This window comes from Telmatherina bonti (assembly GCF_933228915.1).
Source record: "Telmatherina bonti genome assembly, chromosome: 5".
In the NCBI taxonomy this organism is placed as follows: Eukaryota; Metazoa; Chordata; class Actinopteri; order Atheriniformes; family Telmatherinidae; genus Telmatherina; species Telmatherina bonti.
This window is the reverse complement of record NC_136623.1, coordinates 16,591,489-16,619,129: the sequence shown is the minus strand read 5'-3', so window position 1 is coordinate 16,619,129 and position 27,641 is coordinate 16,591,489. Positions and strand designations below refer to the sequence as shown.

At 42.5% G+C, this 27,641-nt stretch overlaps 1 protein-coding gene across 1 annotated transcript; it reads right to left on the bottom strand.

Moving 5' to 3' along the window:
* Nucleotides 1–351: 351 nt before the first annotated feature.
* LOC306755531 (forkhead box protein O6-like) lies at nucleotides 352–26,926 on the bottom strand (the record flags this gene model as incomplete). The annotated part of the gene is made up of 2 exons (XM_079239943.1): nucleotides 352–2,043; nucleotides 26,438–26,926. The coding sequence occupies 2 exons, from the start codon at nucleotides 26,924–26,926 to the stop codon at nucleotides 352–354; spliced, it is 2,181 nt and encodes a 726-aa protein (XP_079096069.1).
* Between the last annotated feature and the right edge of the window lie 715 nt (nucleotides 26,927–27,641).

The following is a 27,641-nucleotide window of genomic DNA, read 5'->3' as shown; positions in this document are numbered from 1 at the left end:
CTGCCTGAGCTGCTCTGTGAAGGCATTGCACCGTGAGATGTGACCCACTTGCAATAAAGTGCATTCAGAGTTCAGTTCTCATGGTAGATGAGAAGAGATGTTGGGCAAGCACAGCTGAGAGATTGTCATCACAGTACAGCTGATATGAGAAAAAAAATAATCTGACATGAACTAGATCTCTGGTCGAGAGGGTGATCATAAGAGGAAGGCAGACAGAGGAGCCATTAAGACAACAAAGAGACATGGGAGGGGTGGTCCAATAGCCTTTGTGTCAAGTCAGGAATGTCACAGTTGAGAACAGTGTGTCATGGGTGGGGTAGTTCTGTCTGAGGGTACAATTTGTTCTTAATTTCAACCAGGCACCCAGCTCTGATTGCTATGGGTTTGCTGTGGACCAGCCAGACCGCTCATTCCCATACCCATAGTCACACCCATTCCCATGCCCATGCCGATGCCCACCCCTTGTGCAAGGGAGCAGTCAAAGTTAAAATCCATCTCCTCCCCAGAGTCCATTATGTCATGGAGGAGGATGGACTCTACATCACAGTCCAAGCTACCATGGAACATATCAATGTCCAGGTCAGCTGGTAGTCTCTCATGGGGGTGTGGCTGATGATAGCCATGGTAGTTACTCCCAACAGAACAATTTCCCATCCCCTGGCCAGGGTGGTATGGTCCATTGGTCATGCCCTGGTGCTGTGAGTCTGGGTAATGATTGTGACGAGGATGAGGAGTGGTGGCCACGTGACAAGAGTCTTGGGGCATGCCAAGCATACCTGCAGGGTTTGGGGGTAGGGTGGTTGAAGCTGGTAGGTGGGCATGTGAAGGGGGGCTGTACAAGTAGGGAGCTTTATGGTTATAGACCTGTAACTGATTGTTGCTCCCACGTGGGGTAAGTGCTGCAGCCTGGGGCGGTGTGTGGTTGTGGCTCCGGCCGAGGTTGTGACTGTTATGAGACAGGCTGTGAGGTGAGTTGTGATTGGTTACATTGTTATGATTATGACTAGGAGTATGGCTATGAGTTCTGTTATGGCTATGAGGTCCACTGTGTCGGTGCCCATTGTGGTGGACAGGATGGTGGCTATGATGGTTGGATCCTACACCATTACTGGCTTGAGCCATCATAGAATGAGCTTCTCTTTCCTGTCCCAGCATCATGTCCTTGGAACAGTATTGTTGCCCAGCAGAGCCACCTGTTAGTAGACTCTGCAGTGCATTTGTACTGGAGTATGCACGCATTGTTCCGGAGAAACTGGCAGGTTTGTTCTCCTGAATTGTCTGCATGGGTGAGTGGTGATGCAGCATACCCATGCCAGTTGCACCGTAGACTGCAGAACCATAGGAACTCTGCCCCTTCATTGCAGAGTTGTAGTGATACACAGGGGTTTGGTGCTTATGTCTGCCAACAGCTGGATGCTGCGGGTGCTGCTGCTGCTGTGGCTGATGATGATGATAACCATCCTCCATCATCTGTTCATCCAAACTGATCGCACCTGTTAGTTTGGCCAGCTGAGGAAGCTGCTCAAGAGGGGGACAATGATTCCCTGCACCCATAGATGGAGAACGGGCACTAGTTGGGGAAGGGTAGAGGTGAGGGGAGGTAGAACAGGACAGGCCACCCTCCTCTGGTTCTTCTGGTTCCCCCTCTGCAAGGATGGGTGACAAACGCCCACTCAAAGTGGAGGCAGATGAGCTAGCCCTGGAATGGAGATCTGTCCAAGCATCAAATTCTCCATCTGTCCCAGATGCACCTGCAGCTGCTGGTAGGCCTTTACGTGAAGGGCTACCATGATCTGGGGAGGTCTGGAGCCCCACCACAGAGGACACAGCTCCAATCCCTGGACGGCCTACTCTTTTGCCTCTGATGCGGCCTTTGCTTTTTAGGTATTTGGTGCTATTGTCCATGGAGACTGCTCGCCGCCGTGGGGCCTTTCCCATCTTCCCTCCATCTGGGTTGAGCATCCACCAAGAACTCTTCCCTGTTCCCTCATTCTGCACCCGGATAAAGCGTGTGTGTAGAGAAAGGTTGTGTCGAATGGAGTTCTGTGGAAAAAGGAAAGAGGAAACCATGAAAGAGATGACTCGATACATTGTAATATATATCACATTAATTGCCATTTCCACACAAACTGGTAGGTAAATAACATGAGAGGTTTAAATACATTCTGCTGAAAGGTTTAACACAACAAACCACAACCACAGTTGTAAACATCAGTAACGCTCTTATAAATACAAACTTATTCAGAGAAATTGTTAAAAGTAATCATGACAGATGCTTACATGATTATTACTGGTTAAACAAACTGCAGAGATAGGTAATCAGCCACATCTGGCAAAAAGCAAGATCCTGTCAGACTCATTCAACCTGAAATGACCCGAGACTTGGTCTTGAAAGAATGTCCTTCTCTATGTCAATCCTCCTACTTTCATTTCCATAAATCCATCTGTCCTCCAGTACTTCTCCCTTTAGCTGGGCTGATGTAAGCTGCTGAGGTTGAGCATGCTGTATGTTTGAAGTTTGTGCCAGTCTGGCTTAGTGCCAGCCCTGTCTCTTTCACTCTCATAGCTTGAATGGAAAAGCAGGGGTTGTATTGCAAGATTGAGCCAGGAGCAAGGAAGGCTAATGGATGTATCCCACCCTCTGACATCTACCTTTGCTGCCTATCTCCCTTTCCCTCTCTTGTTCTGTCTTTATCACACTGTCTCTTTTGTCACTGAGTACTACATGTTTCAGCTTAGATTTCTGTGCAGATTTTCCCTTTTTCTTATTTTGCACACTTCTATGGACATAAGTCATTTTCCACTTCTGCATTCAATCTCTTTGCCATCAGATATAAAGTGTGTCACCAATTACTTTCTCATTATCCTCTATGCCCATGAGTACAGTCACTGGCTCAGTAATTCATAGGATTAAGTTTTGTGTTTTGTTTTATTTTTTTAAATCTATCATTTACATCTCAAGGGTTGCTAAATGTGGCAATTTGGGCTTTTTTTTTTTTTTATGTACACATGCACATTTTGATGTGCAAGTAGAAAAAATATCCAATCAAAAGCATCTTCTGTGGTTTGGGAATATACTAGTACAATAGATTGCTTCAGACTGAGAGTTTCCCCAACTTCCACCATCTCCATTATGCTGCAGATTATTTGTATTCACATAGAATTGTACAGCAGGGAAACAAATAAATCAAATTGCAGTGAAGAAAACACATAAACGGGAGGTGAGCTGTATTCAGGTGATCTGTGAATGCTTCCTTGGGTTATCTTGCTGTGACACCTCCGGCATTGCATCAGCATGGCAACCGGGTAAACGTGCAATGGCAGAACTATATCATATTGTGGTGAGAGTCAAGAGAGTAAGAGAAAAAAATGGAGGGAGAGTGGGGGATGGGGAAAAGGATGCAAGAAGAGGCGGCTGTTTGATGCTGCTGCTCCAACACTAAGCAGCCTTTCATCTTGGCAGTGCAGGTCCGCAGGGGATGCCCGCTCCCTGCTTCTGACGGCTTCTCTACGTGCCGCGCCAACTCCCTGTCTCACTCTGGCTGGATCATCCACCTATCATACCACTCCAAATCATCCCCCATCAAGTCCTGTGCATGCCTGAATTAAAACATATGTAAGCTTTCAAGCCTTTCCACCACGGCTGGTTGTAAATGGGGCATCTTTCAGAGAGCTGAAGCACTTCGCGCTGCCACTCTGTGTGACCTGTCTGATTCAAATCTCAATTTATCCCCCATATGAGGGAAGAGCAGCCCCATTGAACTTGGAGGGATTTGTCATCATCCCAAACCCTCTTTATCTGATGAATCCACCTGCTAGAGAGATTTGAGAGATTTCGGATGGTGGCCAGCCATGGCATCATCATCATTGGCTGATGGTTTTCTGACAGCACATGTTTTTCACTCCCATCCTGTTTCTGAGAGTGTGTATTTTAGAATCTAAGAATAGCTCAGGTTGCAGGTGGTTCCACCATAGGTGTGGTTCAGTTTGCCTCCTGTTCTCTGAGTCAGGGGCAATTTGGTCAGCCTATGTCCCTCACGCCCCTGAAACAGGCAGTCACTGCTAATCCCCCTCCATCCCAGAGTAATCCCAGACAATCCTGGGCTAATCCCAAGTTGATTCAGGGGCACTCCCAGCTGGGTCTTTCACACAGAGCTATGCCAGTTCACCACAGTCACAGCAGGCAGCCTGGATATGCTATGATCCTACAGTAATACAAAATAAGGAAAGTGTGTAAAGTGGGAAATGGACAATATAAAGCCTTTATAGGATGCAGTGGTGAAGAGGTTCTAATGTTTGTGTGTGTATTATAGTAGATGACAGGGCAGTGAGCTGATGTTAACCATATTTTTGATGCCTCCATCAAATCAACTACCTTTATTCTGTGCTCTGTCCTTGAGGGTTGGCTGTGCCACATTTTTACCCCCACAGCTTGAACAGAATAAAATTGAAAACTTTATTATGTATTAAATATTCATAAAATGGAAATTCTCTTTCAGCCCCCTGGCTCGGTGAGGCAGACGAATGAAGCCCATAGAAACATACAATGACAGAGGAACACACACATCACACGCTTGGGTCCAGGAAGCTACTTCCTATTCAAATCATACCCCTTTAATACAATGGGCCTGGTGGAGAGGGCTCTAAATAATGAATGAACCAGTGTCTGAGCTTATGCAAAAAGATCCACTGCCTGGTCCAATAATGATGGAAAGAACAGATGGAGTCATAAGTAGTGCCATGGCGTCTTTGTATTATTTTTTGTTGTTAGGAACATCCACTCTCATTGGTCTTAAAACACAACTAAGTTAATTCAGCCAAAACACAAAAGAGGTTAAGGATGAAAGCTTACAGACAAATCAAAGCCAATTAAGGTGAACAAGGCTTTCTAAGTCGCTGCAGAATCTGCTCGGGTTCAGCTCTCATTAAGATCTTAAAATCCTGATGGCAGATTTAGATATTTAGACAACAGATACCAAAGCACGGAATAGGATTCTTTGTCCTCAGATTAAAAGTTTAGACTCTCTCAAAACAAATCTGACATGTTGGCACTTTTTCCACAACACACAGGTGCACTGAACAGCAGGAGTTTTTTTGTGAGCTTAAGGATGGAACTGAGTTCAAACTAAAGAGACTGGAAAATGTCTGAACCCAGTCTGTCAGATTACAGCTCAGTATCTGTTGAGGAGAAAGGCCAGATTGGTGGGTTTCATCCTCAATAATAACTTTAAAGATCCAATCAGTTGGTTCTTGCAAATCTTAAAATACAAATGAACTGCCTTACTGTTCTCCCTCCCTTCTTCAACATGCTAAATCGGATTAATTTAGACACTGGAGAGACCTCTTTAGTGCTTAGAATCAATGGAGTTTAGTCACAATAAACACAGTTAGCGCTTCGGTTACTCTCCGTTGATCAGTGCTATAGTTAGAGTACATCAAAATCTGATTTAACTACACAATCTACCTGCATTCTGAGGCCTGCTTGGGTGCCCAATAAAGCATCCGCTCACTGTTCTCACAACATGTAAAGGACACAGTGTTTGGTGTTAAGTTACTGTGCACAATTGCCCACTTTGGCTAGATTTCCAATACATCCTTTTATTGCCACTCCCAATGTGAATTAGGTAAAAACTTTGGGAATTGATGCTGGTAGATGGGGGAGGGTTTGTTATAATGTGCTCAGTGATTCTGAAATCTGAAATAACCTGATTGACTGGCATGGGTTCAGCTGTGGTGGAGGGTCCAGTGCATAAGGGCTGGGAATAAGAGGTACCACAAGGGGCCCCTCCAAGCCACACAAAAGAGTGCCCTCAAAATGCCCCCCACTCGCCCATCCCCCTTCATTAGGCCCCGTCAGAATCCAGTTTTTCTGCTCACACACAGAGGGGCAAGGAAACAGGTCAAATGGTTTATAAAACCCAACTTGTGGCAAATGTGCACTCATTCAAACAGAACTTAGCGAGAAACTAAGGACTGTGAATGGAGTCTGGGAACCAGCAAAAAGAAACCACTCACCCGATTCAAACAACCTCAAGGGTGAAGCAGTGTGGCGCGCTTGCCCAGCTAAGAACACAGCAGCTGTTCTTGTAGTGGCACCGGGTAAAGCCGTTTGCCACACTCGACTGGTATTACCAAACCATTTCATGCAAAATGGATCTATTATGTATTGTCAAAGGGTATCCCTCCATGGTGCACATTCATTTGATAAGCCTAAATCAACGGGGAGTAACAGAAGCACTAACTGTGTTTATTGTGATGCTGTTTCTGCCTGTACAGAAGGCAGGAGGGATCAGGGGGAGGGGAGGTTTCAACACAAGCAGTTTTGTTCAGTGCAGGAATGAGTTTTGTCAGCTAAGCCTGTCTCCAGGCTATTGGTGGAAATTAGCGGCAGCTAAATATTCGCTTTCCGTGATTGATGTTACGGCTCACGCTGTCCCTTTGAAGGGAAATAAAGAATTTAGAGCTATGTGGATTAATAGGGACAGAGTTGGGGGAATTTTATGCATCTGAGGAGGGACTTGAAGTGTTGCTAAAGGGCCTAATGGCAGCACAGATATGGCACTGATGATATAGTGTATCAGAGAGAAAAGACAAGTGAGACTTTGACAGTGAGTACAAGAGAGAAAATTGGAAATTGTTTGTGTGTGTGTGTGTGTGTGTGTGTGTGAGACAGAGAAAGAGAGAGATGTAGTTATTTGCCTGAGAAGCCCAGAGTCAGATGATTAAAATCCCTTTAGGAAGCTTCTTTAAGAGAGACAGATGGGCAGACGGGCCTGTTTTGGAATGCAATCAAATTGAAAAGATTAAAAAGGAGTCTCTTTTATTAGGAGGTGAGAAACAGTTACTTCTCTGCCACATGCCATCATCGCCTCCACAGCAGTGGTCACGACTGTATTGGCATGCAAGGCACATTGTAGTCTTTGTTGACAAAAAAAAAAAACGGGATTAAGAAATGCATGTATTTTAGACTATCACTGTTATGTCTCTAAGGATTGGTAGCAACTGTTGATCAAGTATAAGTATTCTGAACAAGAAAGACAAAAAAAACAGTTTGTTACGGGATCATTAAGGTCAAGTGAGGAGCTTACAAATATCCTTTTTATAGGCAGAACTTTCCCTTAAACTCAACACCAAATCTGAGCAGGTACAATTCAAATGTGAATTCCCTGAGGTGGATTTGTACGAGAATAGACTGAGTCTGCACAGTAGAGTGATTCAAGCACTATGAAAGGTGCTCTGAGTCCAAACCTATTATTCTGCAACACTGCAGGAGTGCCATTTATAAAAATGTTTAAAATGGAAAGTAAATATGTGGTAGTGAGTCTGGTAGCCTCAGATCAGGACATGGCTGTGGAGAAGGGTGTGATGGAGTTGGTGGGGGATTCCTGCCTGACTGTGCATTAATTGCAGCCAATGGCTGGCGACTCATCGGCCACGCTCACCCTGGCGCCAAGGGAAGGATTGGCATCGGGTGGCAGGGTGTGGGTTGAGAAGGGCTGCCGCAGCTTTAGTGGGTAAAAATAGATGCTGACAGATTAGAAGAGCATCTGAGACCCTGATGGGGGATCGGAAAATCCGTTCGCCTGATGCCAGGGACAGCCGAGTGTTTCCGGTGGGCGCAAAGGGGACACAATCTGGGCATCACGTCTGACGCCCACACACAGGACAGGGGAGCCTCAGAGTTGGTGCGGGCACATGAATTAGCACGTGCCACAGTACAGCATGGGTGTGGTTTTTCCACTGGGACCTGCAAGGTAGGCAGACCTCACACCCTCCCACGAAGGATTCACACAACAGGTGTTTGGGCTGGGCCACCTGTGGGGCCGGCCGCCTGCTCGCGCTTCACACCTCGTCTTGGGAGCAAACTAACATTTTCCACTGGGCTTGCCATGCTTTTGTTAAAGACCAACACGTTTCTGGAGAGGCTTTTATAGCTCTTAATTTTTTTTTTTTTTTTACAAGATCTGCAAGATTTGCGTGCATGCAAGTGTGTGCAAATGAGCCTACATTTATGAGTGCATGTATGTCAATATTTGTGTATCAGTCCATTTAATAGCCACCAGCCAGTGTGGATTTGATTATATTGAAACCGCCCTCTGCTATATACAAAGAAACTGTCAGCCAACAATAGAACCTTGATGCATACCCTGTTTTTTTCACACTCAGCCTCTACATAATCTCATTCATAACAATGAGAATCTCATTTCCTACATTCTAAAGGTCAGTGCACACCTCCGATCACACTTTAATAAAAATCATTCTCAGCGTTTAATTTAATTTCAGCAGAGCAGGAAACTCATAGCCAGCCATGCACATGGCATGCAAAATTCATCAGATTGTCCTTTTAATTGCTTCAATTTCACAGTTTAGAGAAGAATGACCACAATTACAGAGGGGAGAAACAACACACAAACACGGACACATCTGCAGAGGGCACAAAGACAAACACTCAGAAAGAAAACAAATGGATCCAACACAAACCAAGTCAAGAGGCCGTGTTTGGTCACATTTTAATGAAATAATATTTCTTTTAAATAAATAAATTAGGATTTTAAAAGACAATTCTAAAGCACTACCCCCACATCACTTCACATATTTTAACTCTCGTACATTAGAAAGCTATACCCAACAGCCACACATTCATGCTCAAACATAAACATACATATACATATATATATATATATACATATATACATATATACATATATATATATATATATATATATATATATATATATATATATATATATATATGTATATATATATATATATATATATATATGTATATATATATATATATATATATATATATATATGTATATATATATATATATATATATATATATGTATATATATATATATATATATATATATATATATATGTATATATATATATATGTATATATATATATATGTATATATATACATATATATATATATATATATATATATATACATATATATATACATATATATATATATATATATATATATATATATATATATATATATATATATATATATGTATATATATATATATATTATACACACACAACTGTGCAGAAATCCATTGCCCCTATCACAAACACACACACAGACACACACTCAGCTCACACATACAAATATTACACAAAGCCTGGCACACCGGGCACACTCATTACTGCAATGCCAAACTACCAGTTGCTAAGGAGACCTGTGGGAGAGGGAGGTTTCCTTGTTGTTGCCATAGCAGCCAGCTCGCTCCCTGCCAACTCTCCCTCAGGGAGAAAAAAGGCAAGAGGTGGGGGGTGAAGTGGCTAGAGGTAGGGGGCAGCAGTTTAATAGGGCTATGAGGTGCAGAGGAACTTCATTAGCCATCAATGTGCAGTGCACCAACCAATGCTTCTTGTGAATACCTACCCACATGCTACACTTCAGCTTGCAGGCTTCAATTACTCATGCACACACCATGGACCCCACTTATTCATACACCTTTATAAAGAAAAAGAATGGATGCGGAGTGGCATGTTCAGAATGAAAAGCATGGTTTATCTGCGCAGGGAAGAGGTTGAGAGGGCAGAGGTGGGTAAGGCACAAAAGAAGGGTCTTGGGATCTACATCACAAAGGTTTTGGTAGTTAGAGGGGATATGGAGAAAATTTCCTTTGTAACCATGTCTTCCCTAAAGCAACTTTGACCTTCAGTGACAGTCTCCATCCTTCAATGATTGAAACGCACTGAGGAGTCAGAGTATTTACAGTATTGTACATAACAAATCATACTGCAGTGCTTCTAAATTATTTCTTGAAAAACCCTCCATGTTTTAGAGGTTTCCCATCCACCAGCACACTAACTCAGTGGGCAAATTCAGCAGGCTCTGGAGAAGCTTGATAATGATACATTTAAATAGCTATATGCACATGCTTTTTATACACAAAGTGTATTTACACACCGGTACAATTATACTAAATGGCCTGCAAGGTGCTTATTTTACCACTTGCTGTTGTATCTTTGCATCTTGCAACATCCATGTTTATGTGTCTAAACTCAGTAGCAAAGTTTTATGTTAGATGTTTTTGTGCAATTTGCATTTTCAAATTGTTTCCCACTGATTTGTCAATGACAAAAACAAACATATATCATAATTTTTAGCTTAACAACTGCACCTCATAGTAACCAATAATTCTCCACTGCACTTTATTTGATATCCTGTATGTGTAAAAATGGCATTTAAATTGGGAAAATATGGTTGAAAATTTGTAATGCTAACAAAGCTGTTGAAATACTGTTTCATTTACTGTTTCATTTACCCATGCGTAAATGAAATCAAATAAGCTATTCAAACTTTTGAAAACTTGACCAGAGCCCCTCTTCTCTGTCAATGCATGGCAAAACTCTATGAGGCTGCAGTAATCAAATCAAATTAACTTATTCAAAAGGTTTCAGTATAGTAGATTTAAGTGCATAAATGATAATGCCATTGCTTTATATAACCATTCATCACATTTTTAGATGGATAATTGATTGAAAAAGATTTATTTTGTACTGGAGAGAATTTCACTTTGAATTGAACAGAGAAACAAAATAGAGAAAGTGGGTTTTCAAACTATATTAGCATATTGAATAAATTACTTCCAGTGCAAGGAAATAAGCAGTTTATGTCCTCAAACCTGCCAAATAAAACAATCTTAACCAACCATTTAATTTCCATTCCAGGGTAATACATACTATTCAGTTCAAACCACTATCTTTCTAGATTTGGGGAACAAGGTTAGGTTTGAGCACCAAAGTGTTTCTCTTGGCCTAAATACTTACAAATAATTACACAGCAGAATGAGATGATTCCTCACATTAGGACATGCTTAAGCCACACTAATTAATAACTGTCAAGTGCTGATGTATTTTAGGAGTAATAGGGTGAGGATAGTTTAGGGAAAAAAAAGCAACTATTGGTTGACAGAACCGCTACTTAAGAGTAGAGCCCAAACAGTGAGGAAAAATGGGTTTTCAAATTAATCCAAGCTCATGTGGACATGGTCTCTGTAGCAGGATGCTTGTGAAATCAAGAAGAAGAGATCTCTCCAGCAGGGTCAGAGGGATTTCTGCATGCAGGAGCAGTGATTCTAATATTGACAGCCTGATAACCCATGATGCCCCTGGCTGCCTCAAATTCTCATATTTTAAGTGTCCATGTACAGTACACACCAGGGAGGGTATTGATTGGTTTGAATGAAGTCAGTTTCTCTATACAGGGAAGAATACCACCCACCCACCTCTCATCAGAACCTCTCCACCCCAAACCCAAGCCTAGCCAATTCAGTGTGTGATTATGAGGGCACAGAATGATGTGTGGTGAGAAAAGGACATTCCTTCCCAACTGAGAGGAATGAGGAATATGGGGGCACAACAAGAGACAGAATTTGCCATTCCTCCCTCCATTACCCTTTTTTTCTGAAACAAAAAGAGCCCAGTTAAGTCAGTTTGAGTTAGGGTCTTATATGTGTGTGCTTCTGTGTGTGTGTGTGTGCGTGTGTGTATATTTGTGTGAACAAAATGTGCATCCAGACCATGAGTGCATATGCAATAAAAGGAAATCAGGGAGCAACGCACTGTAAGTTGCAAGGCCGTCTGAGAGAGGCGGAGGGGAGGTGGGGGAAGGTTTTCTGGGATTGTGTGTGCATGGAGAGTGTTGGGGGGGGGGGCAAGTCTCCCGCTCTAGCCTAAGAGGGCCAAACTTCCTCTCAGCTCCTCGGCGGGAGACGCTGAAATATTAATCGCCACGCTCCAGCCGCAGACTAGAGAACACAATCGCTTCAAACTCCCACCCTAATGAGTGTGTTCATGAATGGCTAATGTGCACAGATGGGGGGCTGATGACTGGATAGATCGCAATAGGGAGGTGAGGGAGGGAGACAAGGAAAGGAGGGAAGGGGCAAAGTGGAATTTTGGCAAGGCCTGGCAGTGGTTGCACTTGTAAGGGGGTGCAGAGCCGTGCCATGACCTTTTAAGAGGCTCCTGAAAACTTAATTAAGGTTAGCCCTGTGCTACTCTTTCTTTCTTTACCTTCTTCTGCCACACATGCCTCTGCTCGCATGCCTGCACACGGCACCTCAGCTTCTTCAGCCCTCCTCACAGCATATACTGGCTGTGTAACCCCTCTCCTCAGCACAGCACCATAACACAGACACTCCATGTAGCTGATGTACAATGCAGTTCTAGAGGTAAAACTTTACTTAGCACACAAACATATCCGGGAGTTAAAAGAAAACCATGAGTGGCCATTAAAACTGCAGAAGCAGGTATGTTTTTTCCTCACCCCCCACATGCATGCATCTCAAAAAAAGATGCCAGTGGGGTTTAAAAGAGCGATGTGAAGAGCCAGTTAACCTTAAATGCAATATACTTCCACAGAGAAGTTGGCGCTACATTCTCACCGACAGACCGAAACTCAGCTGAATCATAGAAAATATGGAACACGTACAGGCCAAAGCATCCTCTCAACTTGAGCTTATTGAATATTGAATGTTATTGCAATTTTTTATTGCTGAACCTGACCTTTCTTTCACCCTGCTGATAATTTCAACCTCATTATCGCTCCATCTATGTCACTTCATCATTATTTCAAACAGCAACATCAGAGATATCCCAAAAAACCTGTGGATAGTAACAGGAATGCGGGTTAACACTTCTTCCCGGGACTCTTGATTACTATAGAGGCCACCTAGGGATTAAGAGCAGCTAGCGTGTGGACGCATATACAGGCACACATTCATGTGCATCAACATGTATACTCTCACTGCATCTAATTAGATGAGTGAGATGCTGTGACCTAATTCCAAACCTCTCTGTGGTAGTCTGCATTGGGGCATCTGTTCAGATTAAGACCTCATGTAAGAAACCTCATACGGACAAGTAAGAGTCATAAGAAACGGATCAGAGGGTACTAGTTGGTATGGTTTTGCATTAGGGAAAAAAAATAAGTTTTTATATGGAGAGCACAGCATGAGCTTACATGTGCAGTTCTTATGTTTAAAGAGTTCAAGGAGTCAAGAATAAGACCAGCACTATTATATGTCTGGAGTATTACATAATGTAATATATACATAAAGTTTTAAGTTTTGCTATCATCATTGATTTAGATTTTTTTTTTTAAAAACAGAATGGTGAAATTGCATATGTACATGTCACGGAAACTCCCATGAGTTTGGATCATACATCTACACCAAATTTAGAAGCTGTGAAAAGCAGATTTATAGATTTTATTTCTGAACACTTGGCAAAAAAATAATTGATAAAAACATTTGAAGAGATATATATATATATATTTATAAGTAGCCACATGGTTTCACAGTGTAAATGCTGCCGTTTTATACTATTTTAAAAAGATTACTGCTTTCTTTAATTTATTTCCCTACAGACACTAAGCTTATGTCTCAATGATGTTATTCCTTTGTGTCATTATTAAGCAACTAGTATTAGAAACATACATGATTGGGATTAGATTTCACAGAATACATGAATGAGTTTGCAAAATATGCATTGTTTGAGGTTACAAATCTTAGTGCATGGAGGGAACTGGCTGCATATCACATAATTACTGTCATGGCAATCGCACATTTTCTAACTACAAATTGTGATACTACTAAATTTTGGAGATATGAACAAAAACACCTGTTCCAAGATGCTTTGGTAGGATCTAGCTGACTACTGAGTAGTGGGATTGCGTGTAGGTATTCACATAAAGTTACTGGATTTATTCTCTGTGTATGTGTTTATAAAAAGTCAATAGAGGGTGACTACAGACCATCAGTGACTATGGTGTATGGATAAACTGCTGTAATTGTTGAACCTGATTTTACTCCCCACCCTTTCATCCTCCCAGTACACCAAGATTGCCGCTGTCAATGATAGCACATGTCCAATGCCACAACTGGATGCAAGCTTGTTTCTGTGCTTTATTTATGAGCAGGTGACTTCATCTACAGCTGTAATATAATGAAGATATGTAAAGCACAAAAACGTTTTTGCCATCAAGCTGAAAAGTCAAAAGAGATGCTGTTAGAATCATTAACCAGCTAGCTGCATCCTGTGATTACCTTGATGGCCCAGAGTTTCCTGTGTCCATTGCATAAACTTAAGTACAGATGCAGCTGGATGGAGGTATATTTACAATAGTGGACGTTTGTGGGCACCACTGAAGGGTTTTGTCAGTGTGTAGACAGTGTGTGTGTGTGTGTGTGTGTGTGTGTGTGTGTGTGTGTGTGTGTGTGTGTGTGTGTGTCTGTACGGTCACATACACACATCTGTCAGAAGCTTTGCATGAGCTGAGACACGTATGTGCGTAGGTGCTACACCTCTATATGTTCTCCATGTGTATGTCACAGTTCTCCTGAAATGGGGCTGCAGCATTTCCGCCTGAGCGAGGCTGTCAGTGGGCATCACTCAGCCCTGCAGTGTGGCAGGACGCGAGGATCATTAGTGGAGACGGAGAGACCAAGAAAAGGAGCAGAATGGAGGAGAGTAAGGGCGAAAAGGGGAAAGAGGGGCAGTGACTGCGTGAGTCGGGCAGTACTTCTTAATATCTGTCTTGAGAGCATTACACACACAGCAATGCACTTTCCTCTCAGTCACGCAATCACCCCACCGCAGCGACCCCAGCACGGTACCCTCCTCTGTCATTTTCTCCCCTCTGTCATCCTCCGCCTTTCCACCCATCTTACTCTGTCTCACCCTGTATATCTCTGACATACCTCTCCCTGCATTTCTCAAGCCATGCTATCACTTAAGCAGTGTTCTGTAGACCTTGCTTCCCTGAGTTCCAGATTTACCCATCCCACTTTCCTCGCTCTTCTCCATCTTTCCATTTCAGTCCTCTGCTTCTATTTTCACCCACTCTGCATCAATGGCCGATCTTCTCCTTGCTCTGAACATCTTTGATACTTGACCTACTCTTAACCGCAGCAAGGTGAAACAACGGTTCTACACATGTGAGACATAAGCTCTTTTCACTTCTTTTTTCTTCATCCCTCACTGCATCACCAGCAGTTCATCCCCTGCAGTTGCATGTGCCAGGCCATCATTCATACCACTATCAGCTTATTCATTTGTACACTCGCCCATCAATCTATCCATTCATCTGACACTTTGTGTCACTATGTTTCATGTTCACAGTCATTCGTGCACCACTCTACCATCAACCTTTGCCTCCATCATTTCTTTCATAAACTATCTTTAGTTAGAAGTATCCCCCTTCTCCATTTCTATCCCTCCATCTCTTTGGTCTTTGCAGCAACACCCCAAACTGAATACTGGAATGAACATGACATTTGAAACAAACAGATCAGCCTCTTAAAAGTTAGCTCTGTTAGCGCAAGTGCTAATTTGCACCTCGCTTGGCTTATTGCTGAAGGTTTCCAGGTTCAGGGAATCCATCTGTTTGCATAACTGTCATAGCTTTTATCACACACATATTAGGCTGATTCTGTAATAAAATTGTCCCAGTAAACATTAATAAGCTTGGTGTTGGCACCAGCTGTGAGTGCAGTTAAGTAATACAACCCTGCTGATGACAACTGTACAGCAATATTATGAGGTTCGGCTAAATAACCTGGCCTGATGCCAGCTCAGCTGACAGACAGATTTTTGATGCATAGGGTCAGATAAGAGCTGGTATGTGAGCTTTTATGGTGAGATCACGTGACTAATCAAGTGCACGAGAGGGCAATTTGACAAGACAAAATAAATAAGATAAAATGGGTTGTTTTAGTTGAGAATAAACTATCTATTTACGGTTATGGCCAAACAGGAAGTAAATGTCTCCAGAACCCTGATTGTTTAAACCATCATCTATCCTACAGTTCCTACTTTTCATCCTACGTTAGATTTTAACTTTTGCCCTTTGCTACTTCTGTGACTTGCCTGAGGCCCACCCACACACTGACATATGTTTTTCAAGAGAAACACTGACATCCAACTCTGCGGCTCTCTTTCTAACTTACACAAAGTCACTAACATGAATTACAACCTTTACTTAATTATCATTCAAGACATGCAACTTTGTAGATGTACAAAGACAGCTCTACAAACCCTTATGCACACTCACACAAACACACACATTGCGTTGACCTCAGCAGCAGCCTCTCAGCTGCCCTTCTGGCACCTTCTCACCACTCATCTAGACGTCATTTCAGCCAGCCGGTCTTTGAGCTTGGATCACTTGTAAGGATTTGAGAAAAGACTTCACTAAGCTGATTGGAAAGGGGGCAAATTATCGTTGCACAACTATGTAAAAATCGTCTTGGGTTATGATTTGCCTTATGTAATAGATCGTGTGTGTGTGTCTGTGTGTGTGTGTGTGTATTCTGGCAGTACAACTCCTCCTTCTCCCAGTGCTCCCACCCCACGCCATTTACCCATTTCGGACTAATTGAGGGATCTTTTTTCAGAAGCCGTTATTGCACACATTTAATTATTTATTTTGACGGGAAGCAATCTGGTGGCTAGTGAAGAGACTGTGTGTGTGTGTGTGTGTGTGTGTGTGTGTGTGTGTGTGTGTGTGTGTGTGTGTGTGTGTGTGTGTGTGTGTGTGTGTGCAAGTGTGTGTGTGGGACAGAGAAAGGGTGAGCGAGACTAAGACTAGGTCAGTGAAGCTTTTTGAGTGAATGCAAGTTTAAGAGCAAAGCTCCTGTACATTAACTGTATGTCTGTTGGGCTTTGCATGCAGTAGCAGAAGATACAGAGCTTACACTAACTTCGAGAATATGTGTGTACATATATGTGCGTGTGTGTTGCATCTCAGAGAGCACAGTTTTCCAAGTGCAATGGGACTGCACTAATGTACGCACACTTGAGCTGAAGTGCGCAGAGTGTTGCTGAAGTGCAGCCAAGTCTAGCTTCCAGCCCTGCTTGGAAACCTCATAATCTACTCTCTACTAATCTATTTCTCCCATTTCTTCACTTTTTTTTTTGTCTTTCTATGTCTGTCTTTCTCAAATTATTATTTTCATCCCATCTCCATCAACTGCAATAGCCACCCCGGTCTCCCAACTACATCCCTATTACATTTCTTTATCCTAGTTCTTAAAACAAAGAGACAAAGATCAGCATTGTTGATGACTGGCGGTGGACTTCCCGTTACTTTTTCATTCCCCCCTCCCTGTTGAGCAGTGCAAAGAATGAAATAAGGAAAGACGACATCCAACCACCAGTAGTCTTGACCTTTATCAAGCTCCAGCGCCTGAGGCAGTGTGAGAGAGACATTAAGAAAATGACTGAGCATTATTAACCCCTTCTGACTGACACACGTTCAGAGAACATTATCTGCTTTGGATGCATGGTTCACATGTATTTTGCCTTTGTAAGCATTTTCTGATACTTAGGAATGAGCTAATGACGATTAATTAAACTGTGAATAACATGTATTCTGTCACGTTACATGAAATGGGGAAACAAATGTTGCAAATCTAGGCTGGTAATGCCATCTCAGATTCTCTAACTGTGACTGAACCTCACATTTCTGCAAATGCCAGTCTCTGCCAAAAACTGATGATTCGTTATGAACAAAATGTACCGGTTCTTTTACTGATTATTCACTGAGAACAAACCTGGACCCAACCCTTAACCAATCTGTAGTTCTCACAAAACATTACCTCCTCTCTTTTTTTTTTTTATTTGAGTGGTGGAAGGATGGGTCTGCTTTCTGTACATGCACTGACTGGCTATCCCTCTACTCCAGTCAATCAATGAGCAGAGACAATTCCCCGAGTGACATTTACGGAGAAGAAAGGGAGCTATTTATCAATTTAGTTTTTGGATAATAAAAGAATGACTGAATGAGCCAGTGTGCCTGCATGTGTGTGTGTCTGTGTATGTGTTAGAGAGAAAGAGAGAGAAAAGGCAAGTGAGGGAGACCGCTAAAGATGAAAAGGGGATTTCAAAAGCACATGAAAGAAGCAGCAGAAATAAGCGAGGGAAGAGGGAAATGAGTGATAAAAAGGCTACTTTGTGGGGAGGACTGTATGTGAAATGGAACAAGGGAGGAGAGCAGGGAAGGCTGTGAATGACTGACAGCGGAATAGAGAGTACAAAAAGGAAGGGTAGGGGGAAATGAGCCTGGGGTATGGGAAGAAAAAAGGAGGGAGACAGGAGGGGAAGGAAAAATGCTCTTGGCGCAGAGAGAACACATGAAGAAAAAAACAGAAAGAGGCAGAGAGAGAGAAAAAAAGGGTGCCAGAGCAAGACAGGAAGGTAAAGGAGACAGTCTGGAGAGCGAGTGAGGTAGACGTGCTAGGTTCATTCAGGGCTATGAGCAGACTTAGAGTTCAGACCACACATGGTCAGAATACTAAACACAGGACCCAGTATCCTGACCCAGATTCATGCCACTGACATACAAATCCAAAAGCGGAGGAATTTCATCCCCTGCATGACCATAACGTACCTCAACCCCAAGCCTTCCTCCTCAATCCCAGCTGGTCTGACAGTCACCTCATTACCTCACCCAAATCCTGTAACCTACCCACACATATGCTGGCTCTCCCACACAGATTTGCTTATGCACGGGTTGTTTCACACATACAAGTGTGCACAGGCACAAAGACATACATGTGAGGCTTTTTCTTTCCAAAGCTTTGGCTTTTCTGCTCAGGTGACCCAGTTCAGCAGGGTCCAAACTATCCACTACCCGAGGTGACTTCTGCAGTTACATCCATCAGCCTCGAGCATGTGGCTCAGCCACAGCATATCCACCAGCCATTAGCATAACAAGCATCTTTCCTGAACATAACTCTTGCGACTTCTCCTTTCCAATGCCCTTCCTTTTTTTCCCCCCACTTGCTCCAATCACTCAGCATTAACGACATTTCCCTTTGTGAGGCAGCCCCCTCCATCACTTTCCAGGACTGCCTTGCTCAGGTAAACTGATCGGCGGCCCTTGCACACTCCACTTTCCTCTCCTACGGTCCTTTGGCCCTTGACAGGGGCTTGATGGACAGGCCCAAAGAATCGTGGTGCCCGGCACTGGGCTGCTGGGAAAGGGTCCAGAGATTAAGCGTTGTGAAATACACCATTTACATTGGCGTACATCATCTCATTCTCAGGGACAGACAAGGCAATATGCACACACATAAACACACATGCACATGCACATAGCCATCAATCCCTTGCATACAGGAAGAGATATCAGACGGGGAGAAAAATTGAATTAGAAAATATGGGCACTGTGATTTGTGAGAAGCCAGTTTTGAGGCTGGGAGAGAAATGCAGCTTGGAGCACACTTTATCTTAAAGCGTGAGCAAAGAGGAAGAAGCATCTGTGTTGTTTATCTAAAGCCCCCCATCTAGTTCCAAAGGCTTGATTTGAAATATTCATATACATGTATGACAAGATCAGGACCATTATGTTGATCTCTCTCTGCAGGGCTTCACTGAGTGGACTGAATGGAAACCCATCACTCAGTGTACATTATGAAGACAAGATGCATTACATAAGCCTATACATGGGCTTGAAGAGGGTATTATTGTAGCATAATATCAATCACGTTCTACAGTGTCATCAGTATGATTATATGCTATGGGCTATTTCAAGGATAAACCTGCCATTATAATATTTCAAAAAGCCTCTAATGAATGGAAAACATATTAGCTTTTGTGCCTCATCAGGTATTATTGCTCATGTTTTGGATTAATCTGTTAGTAGACACATGGTACTTAAATTAAATAACGAGCCACAAACTATATAACATGAGCTACAACTTACTGGTTTTCGATCTAAATGTTTGAATTAAAAAAATAAAGAAATCTTTGTGAATGACTGATGTTATTCCCTTTTTTTTTTTTTGTGATCAATTAATCCAGCAATCAGCCTGCAACAACACTGTTTTGTTGGCTGACAAATGAAAACATTCCACAGCAATGCCCAAACGGGTCTGCACAGTCTGCATCTAATTGGAAATATATGAAGCACATCTTTAATTACAAATAAAAATAACATATTCATTGTATTTAACGCTATTAAGGTGTACGTTAATGCAGAGCAGGCTAGCCAAGGGCCGTCTTGCTGCGATATGGGGTGAATACCGGAGACGGAGCAGAACAGAGTTGAGCAGGCCCTGTAGTGGTGGAGAAAAGACAGAAAGAGTCAGCCCAGCGTGACTACCGCCTGCCTGAGTGGAGCAGCCTGCCTGCAATTAAGGTGGAATCAGGGAGAAATCTGCGCTGCCTTGATAATGAGCCTCGTCTGAATTATTAACGAGAGCTGTTCCCCCGGGACCCGGGCTCCCACTGAGCCCATCAGCCCCCCTCACCACCACAACACAACTACATGCATGCACACACTTACTCATAAAAGGGAAAAGAGAGAGAGAGAGAGAGAAGCATCCACACACACACGATAGCAATCACGCATTATGCACATTGACACAGATGAGCAACAAGCATGCCGCTAGAGACAGAGTCCAAAATTTCCAGCACCATAAGGGCTAACGCGTTTTATTCACAGGTGAGTGTCTGAAGCTTTTCAAACATTTTCCAGTTCAAATATTCCTCTCGGTCAGGATCACGTCATGGTCGTTTCCCAGTTTGAGAGTAGGCTAAGGTATTTGAATAGCTTAAGAGAAGGAAAGTACAGAAAAATTTAAAATATCCCACATATCTCACAAATCCTCCAAGCTATGATTCCTTGTTTTTGTTTTTTTTTTTAAGTTGAATTAAGCATCTGCAACAAAGGGGACTTTTTTTTCCACATTATACTTTGGAACAGCAAGCTGGGTCATTTCATTTAAAGGGCCCTTATTTCATTATGAGAAATACAATCAATGCGTGATAAAAGCTTTATTATATAAAATATAATATGGGAGTGATACTATTCCATATTATCTTTTCTGGCTATGATCCGAGTCTCCCTTATCTACTTGTTGAGTAAAGCCTTAAAACTAACAGAATAAACAGTGATAATATGTTTGTTTTTTTTTTTGTTTTTTTAAAAGGCACTACAAGTCACATGGATGGAGTGTCATCAGAATGTGACTGGAGAGTAAGTAAGCAGGAACATTGTAACTTTTTCTCCAATTTTATTGAAATGTGGGTTTCGTGGGTGCGTGCCGAGGACTTGCTGTGTGTCAAGCAACATTACAATGTACATAAGCCTTCTCTGTTCCACTCCTAGTTTAAAGCATAGAAATAAAAAAAGGATGTGTACTTCTCATTCAGCAGTGGTGTAACACTAAAGACCTACCCCTCCCAATCAAATCTCCATGGCATCACACCACATTCTGTCCCTGCAGCTGTGAATGGTTTTGCCTATAAAAAAAAAAAATAAAAAAAATCAAAAAAAAAAATCCACGCTTACCAAACAAAGCCACACCTTCCCTATGAGCCAATCGCTGAAAGTCAGACAGGTTTCAAAACAAATCAGACAGCAAAACAACACTGCTGAAAGTTGCATCCGCTCCTGATCACCCCCTCCTCTTCCAAAACAAAAAATGATTCACCCCGCCTAAGAACAGAGTGTTCTTCCATGGGTGGTTTGAGGAGGCACAAGTGTTTTCTGCAAATGTGTCTGAGCCAGAGAGAATAGAAGAAGCCATAGTTTTTAACAGTGCAATTGGAAAACAATGAAGATTTTTTATCTTGTCTTGCTATGATTTAGGAAAAATATTGGTGTTAAATGTGATGATTTAATAAATAAATGCAGGGCAATGACTCAGCTTTAGTAGATTATACAAATTAGTTCTGACATGTTCAATAAGGTATTGGATGGTCTCGTTCTCAAAACGACTTGGTATCAGAGTTGTTCAGCTGGGTAAAATTCAGCATTGTTATCCTATTATATCTATCATAATTTAAGATATGAGATATCTCTGAGAAGCAGGCAGACTGCTAGAGGCAGTCTGGATCTCAGCTAAAGCTCAAAATCCTGACGCCACAGCTCCCCTGAGAAAGACTTTTCACCTCAATTGGCCCTTGTACCTAAAACCACTAAGACACAAAGAATGTATAGAATGCTTAATGGATAGATAGACAGGCCATAAGAGGAAAGCAGAGAGATTAAAGGGGAGATAACAGGGGTGTCTAGTAGATAGAGCGATAAGAGAAGAGCAAAGTAATATCAAAGGCGAAATGATATTGTTTTTCATTTTACTGTCTCTTGATTGCTGTTTCCCATATTTGAATGCGTGCCCATGCTTTGGTAATTTACATGTACATTAATCATTTGAGTGAGTGATGAACTACCACGGCTGCCTGAAGGCTACACAGGGGGGAAAGGCAGTGAGAATGGGTTTCTTGGCATCAGATACCCAGTTCAAGCTAAATATACTGCCTGAACCCAAACTGGCTCCAGGTGAAGGAGCCAGGGGGAGATGTAAGGTGCTCATAATCCTGCACCATAAATCTGTCCAGCATGCATCATATGCTCTCATTTTGTGAGAGCGTATAAGTGTGTGTTGCACTCTTAAATTACTCTTCTCCCCTGAGCCAAGACAGAGGATAAACTATGAATCAGCTGAAGTCTAGGATAGTTTCCAGTCTCCCTAGACTCTCCTACTATCATCAAGTGACACAAGCATTTGTATACACACACACACTCACATACAAATGCAACTCTATAAACTAGAAAAACTTTAGGTTTCTCCGTGGCAAGTTCCTCTCAAGCTTTCTCTGTCATATGTTTAAAATTCTTGTCCCTCTCATATTCCAAGTGTCTCTCTACAGCAGTAGCCAGAGCCCATGCATAGTGACAGGATTAGAAGAGTCTGTCTGTCTTTTTACCCATAAATCAATTAGATAAAGTGATATGATCTGATCATGTTATAAATACGACTGCCTGTGGAGATGGGGGGGTTATGCGCTTTCACAGATAAGACAACACATATACCCAGAGACAGCCTTCCTGCTCTCCTCCAACTTTCCCCAGAGGCGATTTTTTTTTTTTCCCTTCTAACTGCTACACGGTCACTGTCACTTACATTTTTTTTTTTTTTTTTTAAATTAATTTGGAGCCAACATTCAGAACTGGCTGATTTCTGTCAATAAAGGAAGCCCCATGACCCTTTGCCCTGCTGGCCCTTCACAGACCTCTACCTAAAGTCACTTTATAAATAACAGTCTAGTCGCTTTGGATTAAGGCGTCTGAGTGACTGCCCAGCACTCTTGGCGACCTGTTGCAGAGTCCACTGGCATCTGACTGGCCCAAGTGCCGGAAAAAGCTCTGGCACTGAGAAAACACAGAGAGGGAAATGATGCATATGAAATAGACAAACAGATATTCTCAACTTAGTTGCTCCTTGGCTGCAGTTGTACACAAAAAGTATACAAACATCCACATATTCTAGTGTCATTACAGATATATTTCTTTCTTTGAATGCTAAACACACAAAACACACTTGTGCACCATGAATTTTTGTTCATAATCCCCCCCCACTGTGGCATCACCTAACCTCCTTCAAGTTAATGAACTTCTAGACACCTACAAAGCAATCCCTACACCATGAGGGACCCCACCATTAGAGGCATTAAGTCAAGAGTGAGACTACATATAACATTCACCACAGTGACATGCTGTCAGACCAATCAGTGGGCCAAAACACAGACGCCTATAGAAGCAGACAGCCCCTCCCCCCACAGTAGTCCCCACAAAGCCACACAGAGCACTACCAACCCTGATGCTTTGTTGCAATTGACATGTGCTTCTCCCACGCATAAATGCAGACTGCATCCAAAAGCACACATGGATGCCTGCATTCGGACATAATTGGCCCTGAAAACATAAAACCCCGTTTTCTTTGTAAGAAGGGATTCAGTATCAGTTACAAACCTTAATTCAGAGTTGTGCAAATTTCTAGGGCTGGATCAGCTTAGCTAAAGAGTACTGGGAAACTAATGCCAGTGAAGCTACCACTAATCTACAGCACCCCTGTGGAAAGCATAACCGGGTTCACAAGTACACAATTCTATGTATTCTACCTCCAGTAAGAGGCTGATTAGGAAGCAGTGACCTTGTAATACCGCAGCCTTCCTAGAAGTCAGAAGCCATTAGGTATTTATAGGAGCTTAATGGTACTGTCTAGGTGCACTGGCTGACTAGGACCCATCATCAAGTCAGCATCACATCCTCTCCAACAGGGGTCTGAGAAGCACAATCTGCTTTTCAGGATATTTCCAGAACCTTCGTGTTTTACTTCTTAGTGGAGTGTGGTTCAGGTTTAATAAACTGTTTTGAAAGTTTTCTTTGCCTTTTATCTGTCAACCACAACCCAACCCTTGTACTCAAGTTTCCCCATGAAACTCAAAAGCTAAAACTCTGAAATTAATTTGATTTCATCAGCATTTCACCAAGTATTTTATTTTTTCCCATTTATTCTGACTAAACAAGAACACACAAAATGTTTGAGTTACAGAGTGATACTATAGTGAGATTATTATATTATTATGATAAATGGCATGAGGAGTGTTTTCTAGACTTCAGTTGTTGTCTTATATAATTACTTGATGTGACTGTAAAATTATGTGCATGACAGCACACCTGTGCATGAATAGAAGAGGACGGAACATGGATTTGAGCTTTCGCGGACTTTAATTGGACACATGAATTCATGTGAACTTTGTAAAACTGGGAGTTACAAGCTCATTTTTATCCAATATAGCTTATCTTTAACTATCAAAAATAATTTACATAATCTTTTGACATATGGTGCAATCTGAAGCTTTGAGTACACAATTTCATAACACTATTAACTCATGAACTCAATCTTGGAAACTCTAATGCGATTATAATCTAATGAGTCAATTTCACAGCAAAGATGAGCACATCCCTCTAAAAGTAAGTTGCTCAAAAAGTGTTTCTTTACATACTGTAACGCTGCTAAGTGACTGTATTTCTAGTAGCTATTTGATTAGCTCATGTAAGCAAGATGTGTGACACCAAAGTGTATGTTTACATTACCGCCCTGTCTCTGACCAAAACCAGGTCAGGTCTGCAACTGACATTAAGGAAGCCTGCTTAAAATGGCTCACCTAATCCCCCTTCATTACCTGGAATAGGCCCCATGTCTCGTCTGTGGTCTTAAAATAGCCATGGACTGCCACTGTCAACCCCAACTAATTTGCAGTTTCATAAATAGCAGACTGGGACTTTGGCATGTTAGGTAAAGAGGCCCATTGGATAAAGACAGTCAGTGCGAGTGAAAAAACGAAGTCTATCTGAGAATGCACTTCTACATTCAGCTCAGTGTAATGTGGTAAATTTAAAGTGTCAGTCAGGTGTTGTGTGATTAAGACTGAGGCCAAAAGGGGAGACTCAAGTTTAACTGGTGATAGTTTGTTATGTAACAGCGGCAGAACAAGTTTTGACAAGGCTCGATTCCCCGAAAAGACAAAAACCAAGTTCCATGTTGAAAACTTGCCTTTTAATCAGGTTTGAGTGTGGTGATGAACAACACTTCTAGATAGTTCTGGATAAGTAGAAATCATATGATGACACTAACTTCATCATTATTTTCAAATTTAATTTAATTCATGTGCCAGACACATGAATACTGGCTAATGGGAAACTCTCTGAACTGGTGGTAGCTTTGAAAGAGGGCGGGAATGCAAATATATAAGCAAATATATATATATATATATAATCTTGCATCATCAGCATATTTTGGAATATGATGATGGACCCACAAAAAAGGAAAAAAAACAATGACCAATACCTTGTTTATTCTCTGTCTCAAACTAACGTGTAAAATATTTCTATGTCAGGTGCAAACTTAACATCTTGTCTGAAGGCTCAGCTCAGCAGTTATGCCATCAAGACAAGCACTGCTGCCTTACTGATCTCACTGCCCCCTTTCACCGTCCTCGGATGTATAATGAATAGAAACAAGATGAGGCTGGGAGCAAAATGGGCAGATGTCCAGGAGGTTAGGCTCTCGGCCAGACAAGCAGCAGTGGTGGACTGTGGTCAGTTGTGAACAGGGCAATGAATATTTACGTTGTGGGCAGCCAACCTGTGATTTCCTACAAGTGTCACACTGTTGCTTCAAGCTATGCTTAAATAGCCAAATAATAGAACATGTGGACTGTCAATTTGCACTCTAACACATTTGGTAATGTGGAAATAAATCAACTATCCTGACCCCAAGGTGATGGGATTCCGTGGACTACCACAATCACTAAAGCCCATTAAGAGTAGACTTCCTGCTGCTAGGTTGAGAGAAGCTACCCACAAAGCAAGGGTCTTCAGTCTATTACATTCTGCCATCAGTGATATATTTGAGTGACTGACGGCGGTAATGAACTAAGACAAGATAAGGCACGGCACCATTCATGCGTTACTCACACGCAGTCCCACGGTAACATGTGTAAGGCACAAGAGGTGAATGAATCATAATGGCTTGGTGAATAATAATCAATATTATCACTGTGATTAACACGTCAGACCCCTTTACGCTGGGCATGTGGGCTCAATGTCTTACCTTCCAGCCAGCTGAGCTGTTACTGTCGCCCTTATCCTTGAAATAGGGCACGTAACGGACCATCCAGTCGTATATCTGTGACAGCGTGAGCCTCTTTTCTGGGGTGCTCTCAATGGCGCGGGTAATGAGATCCGCGTAGGACTGGTTCCCCCACGCGTTCCGCCGTGAGGATTTGGCTTTGCGCAAGGAGCCGGTCACGTCGAGCGCCGCGCCAGCCAAGCATGGGTGAGTCGTACCTGTTGGAGCCGGGGCCCCGGCTGGATGCTTCAGCTCTCCGGGCGTTCCGCCCACCAGGCCGGCTCTGCAAGCCGGGACGTCCTCAGGTTCCACCTTGATGTTGGCCAGTGGAAGACCCCCACTCACCTCGTGCCCACCGGGGAAATCCTCTGGGCAAGGCAGCGGCCATGTGCATGAGCGAGGCCGGCTTTGCGGCTCAAAATCCGAATCAACCTGATGAGCGTCTAGTTCGTCGTCCTCCATCATCAACATTTATCCTGCTGTTGAAAATGGAATGAATCAAAAAGCAACGGGGTGGGGGGAAAAACTATCTTCAGCACCACTTCACCAGGGAATTTGCTTTGTAATGTGCCTATTAAGCTCAGTCAGAATCAATAGGGACCAATTCAGAAGAATAGAACAATCATGATGGACGTAAGCGGAAAAAAAAAATCACAGCCTCGCGTGGAGAGATAAAAGAAGTAATAAAAGTAATAATAATTCCTTGTCCATTTTAACTGGAGTAAATGATCAAAATGTTGGACAATGCTTCCTTTTCAGCGATCAATTTCACCTGAAAACATTAAACCTTCAACGTGTCTGAGTCAGTCATGTGGGCTTTACAATCCAGTTGCAGCAACAGATGATATTTCAGATAAGGAGCAAAACAGCCGTCGATAAATCCTCCAGAAGACAACAGGAAGAATCAGGAAAGAGGGAGGGAGGGGGGGAAAAAAATCACCAGAGCTGTGTAGAGAGCATCCACTGAGGCGATAATGCGTGATTACCGTGAATTATTAAATCTTCCAGTCTGCACGGATTAGGCTGGCAGCGACACATTCAAGTCCATTCAGCCTGAACAGCACCCAACTGTCTGCAATTATAATGAAGAGGCGTGCGCATGTGACGAATCGATCATTTTCCTGTCTGAAAAATATAAAGGAGGAAAAAAAATTGCCCGGCAATCAAGTATCCTATCCAGTTATCA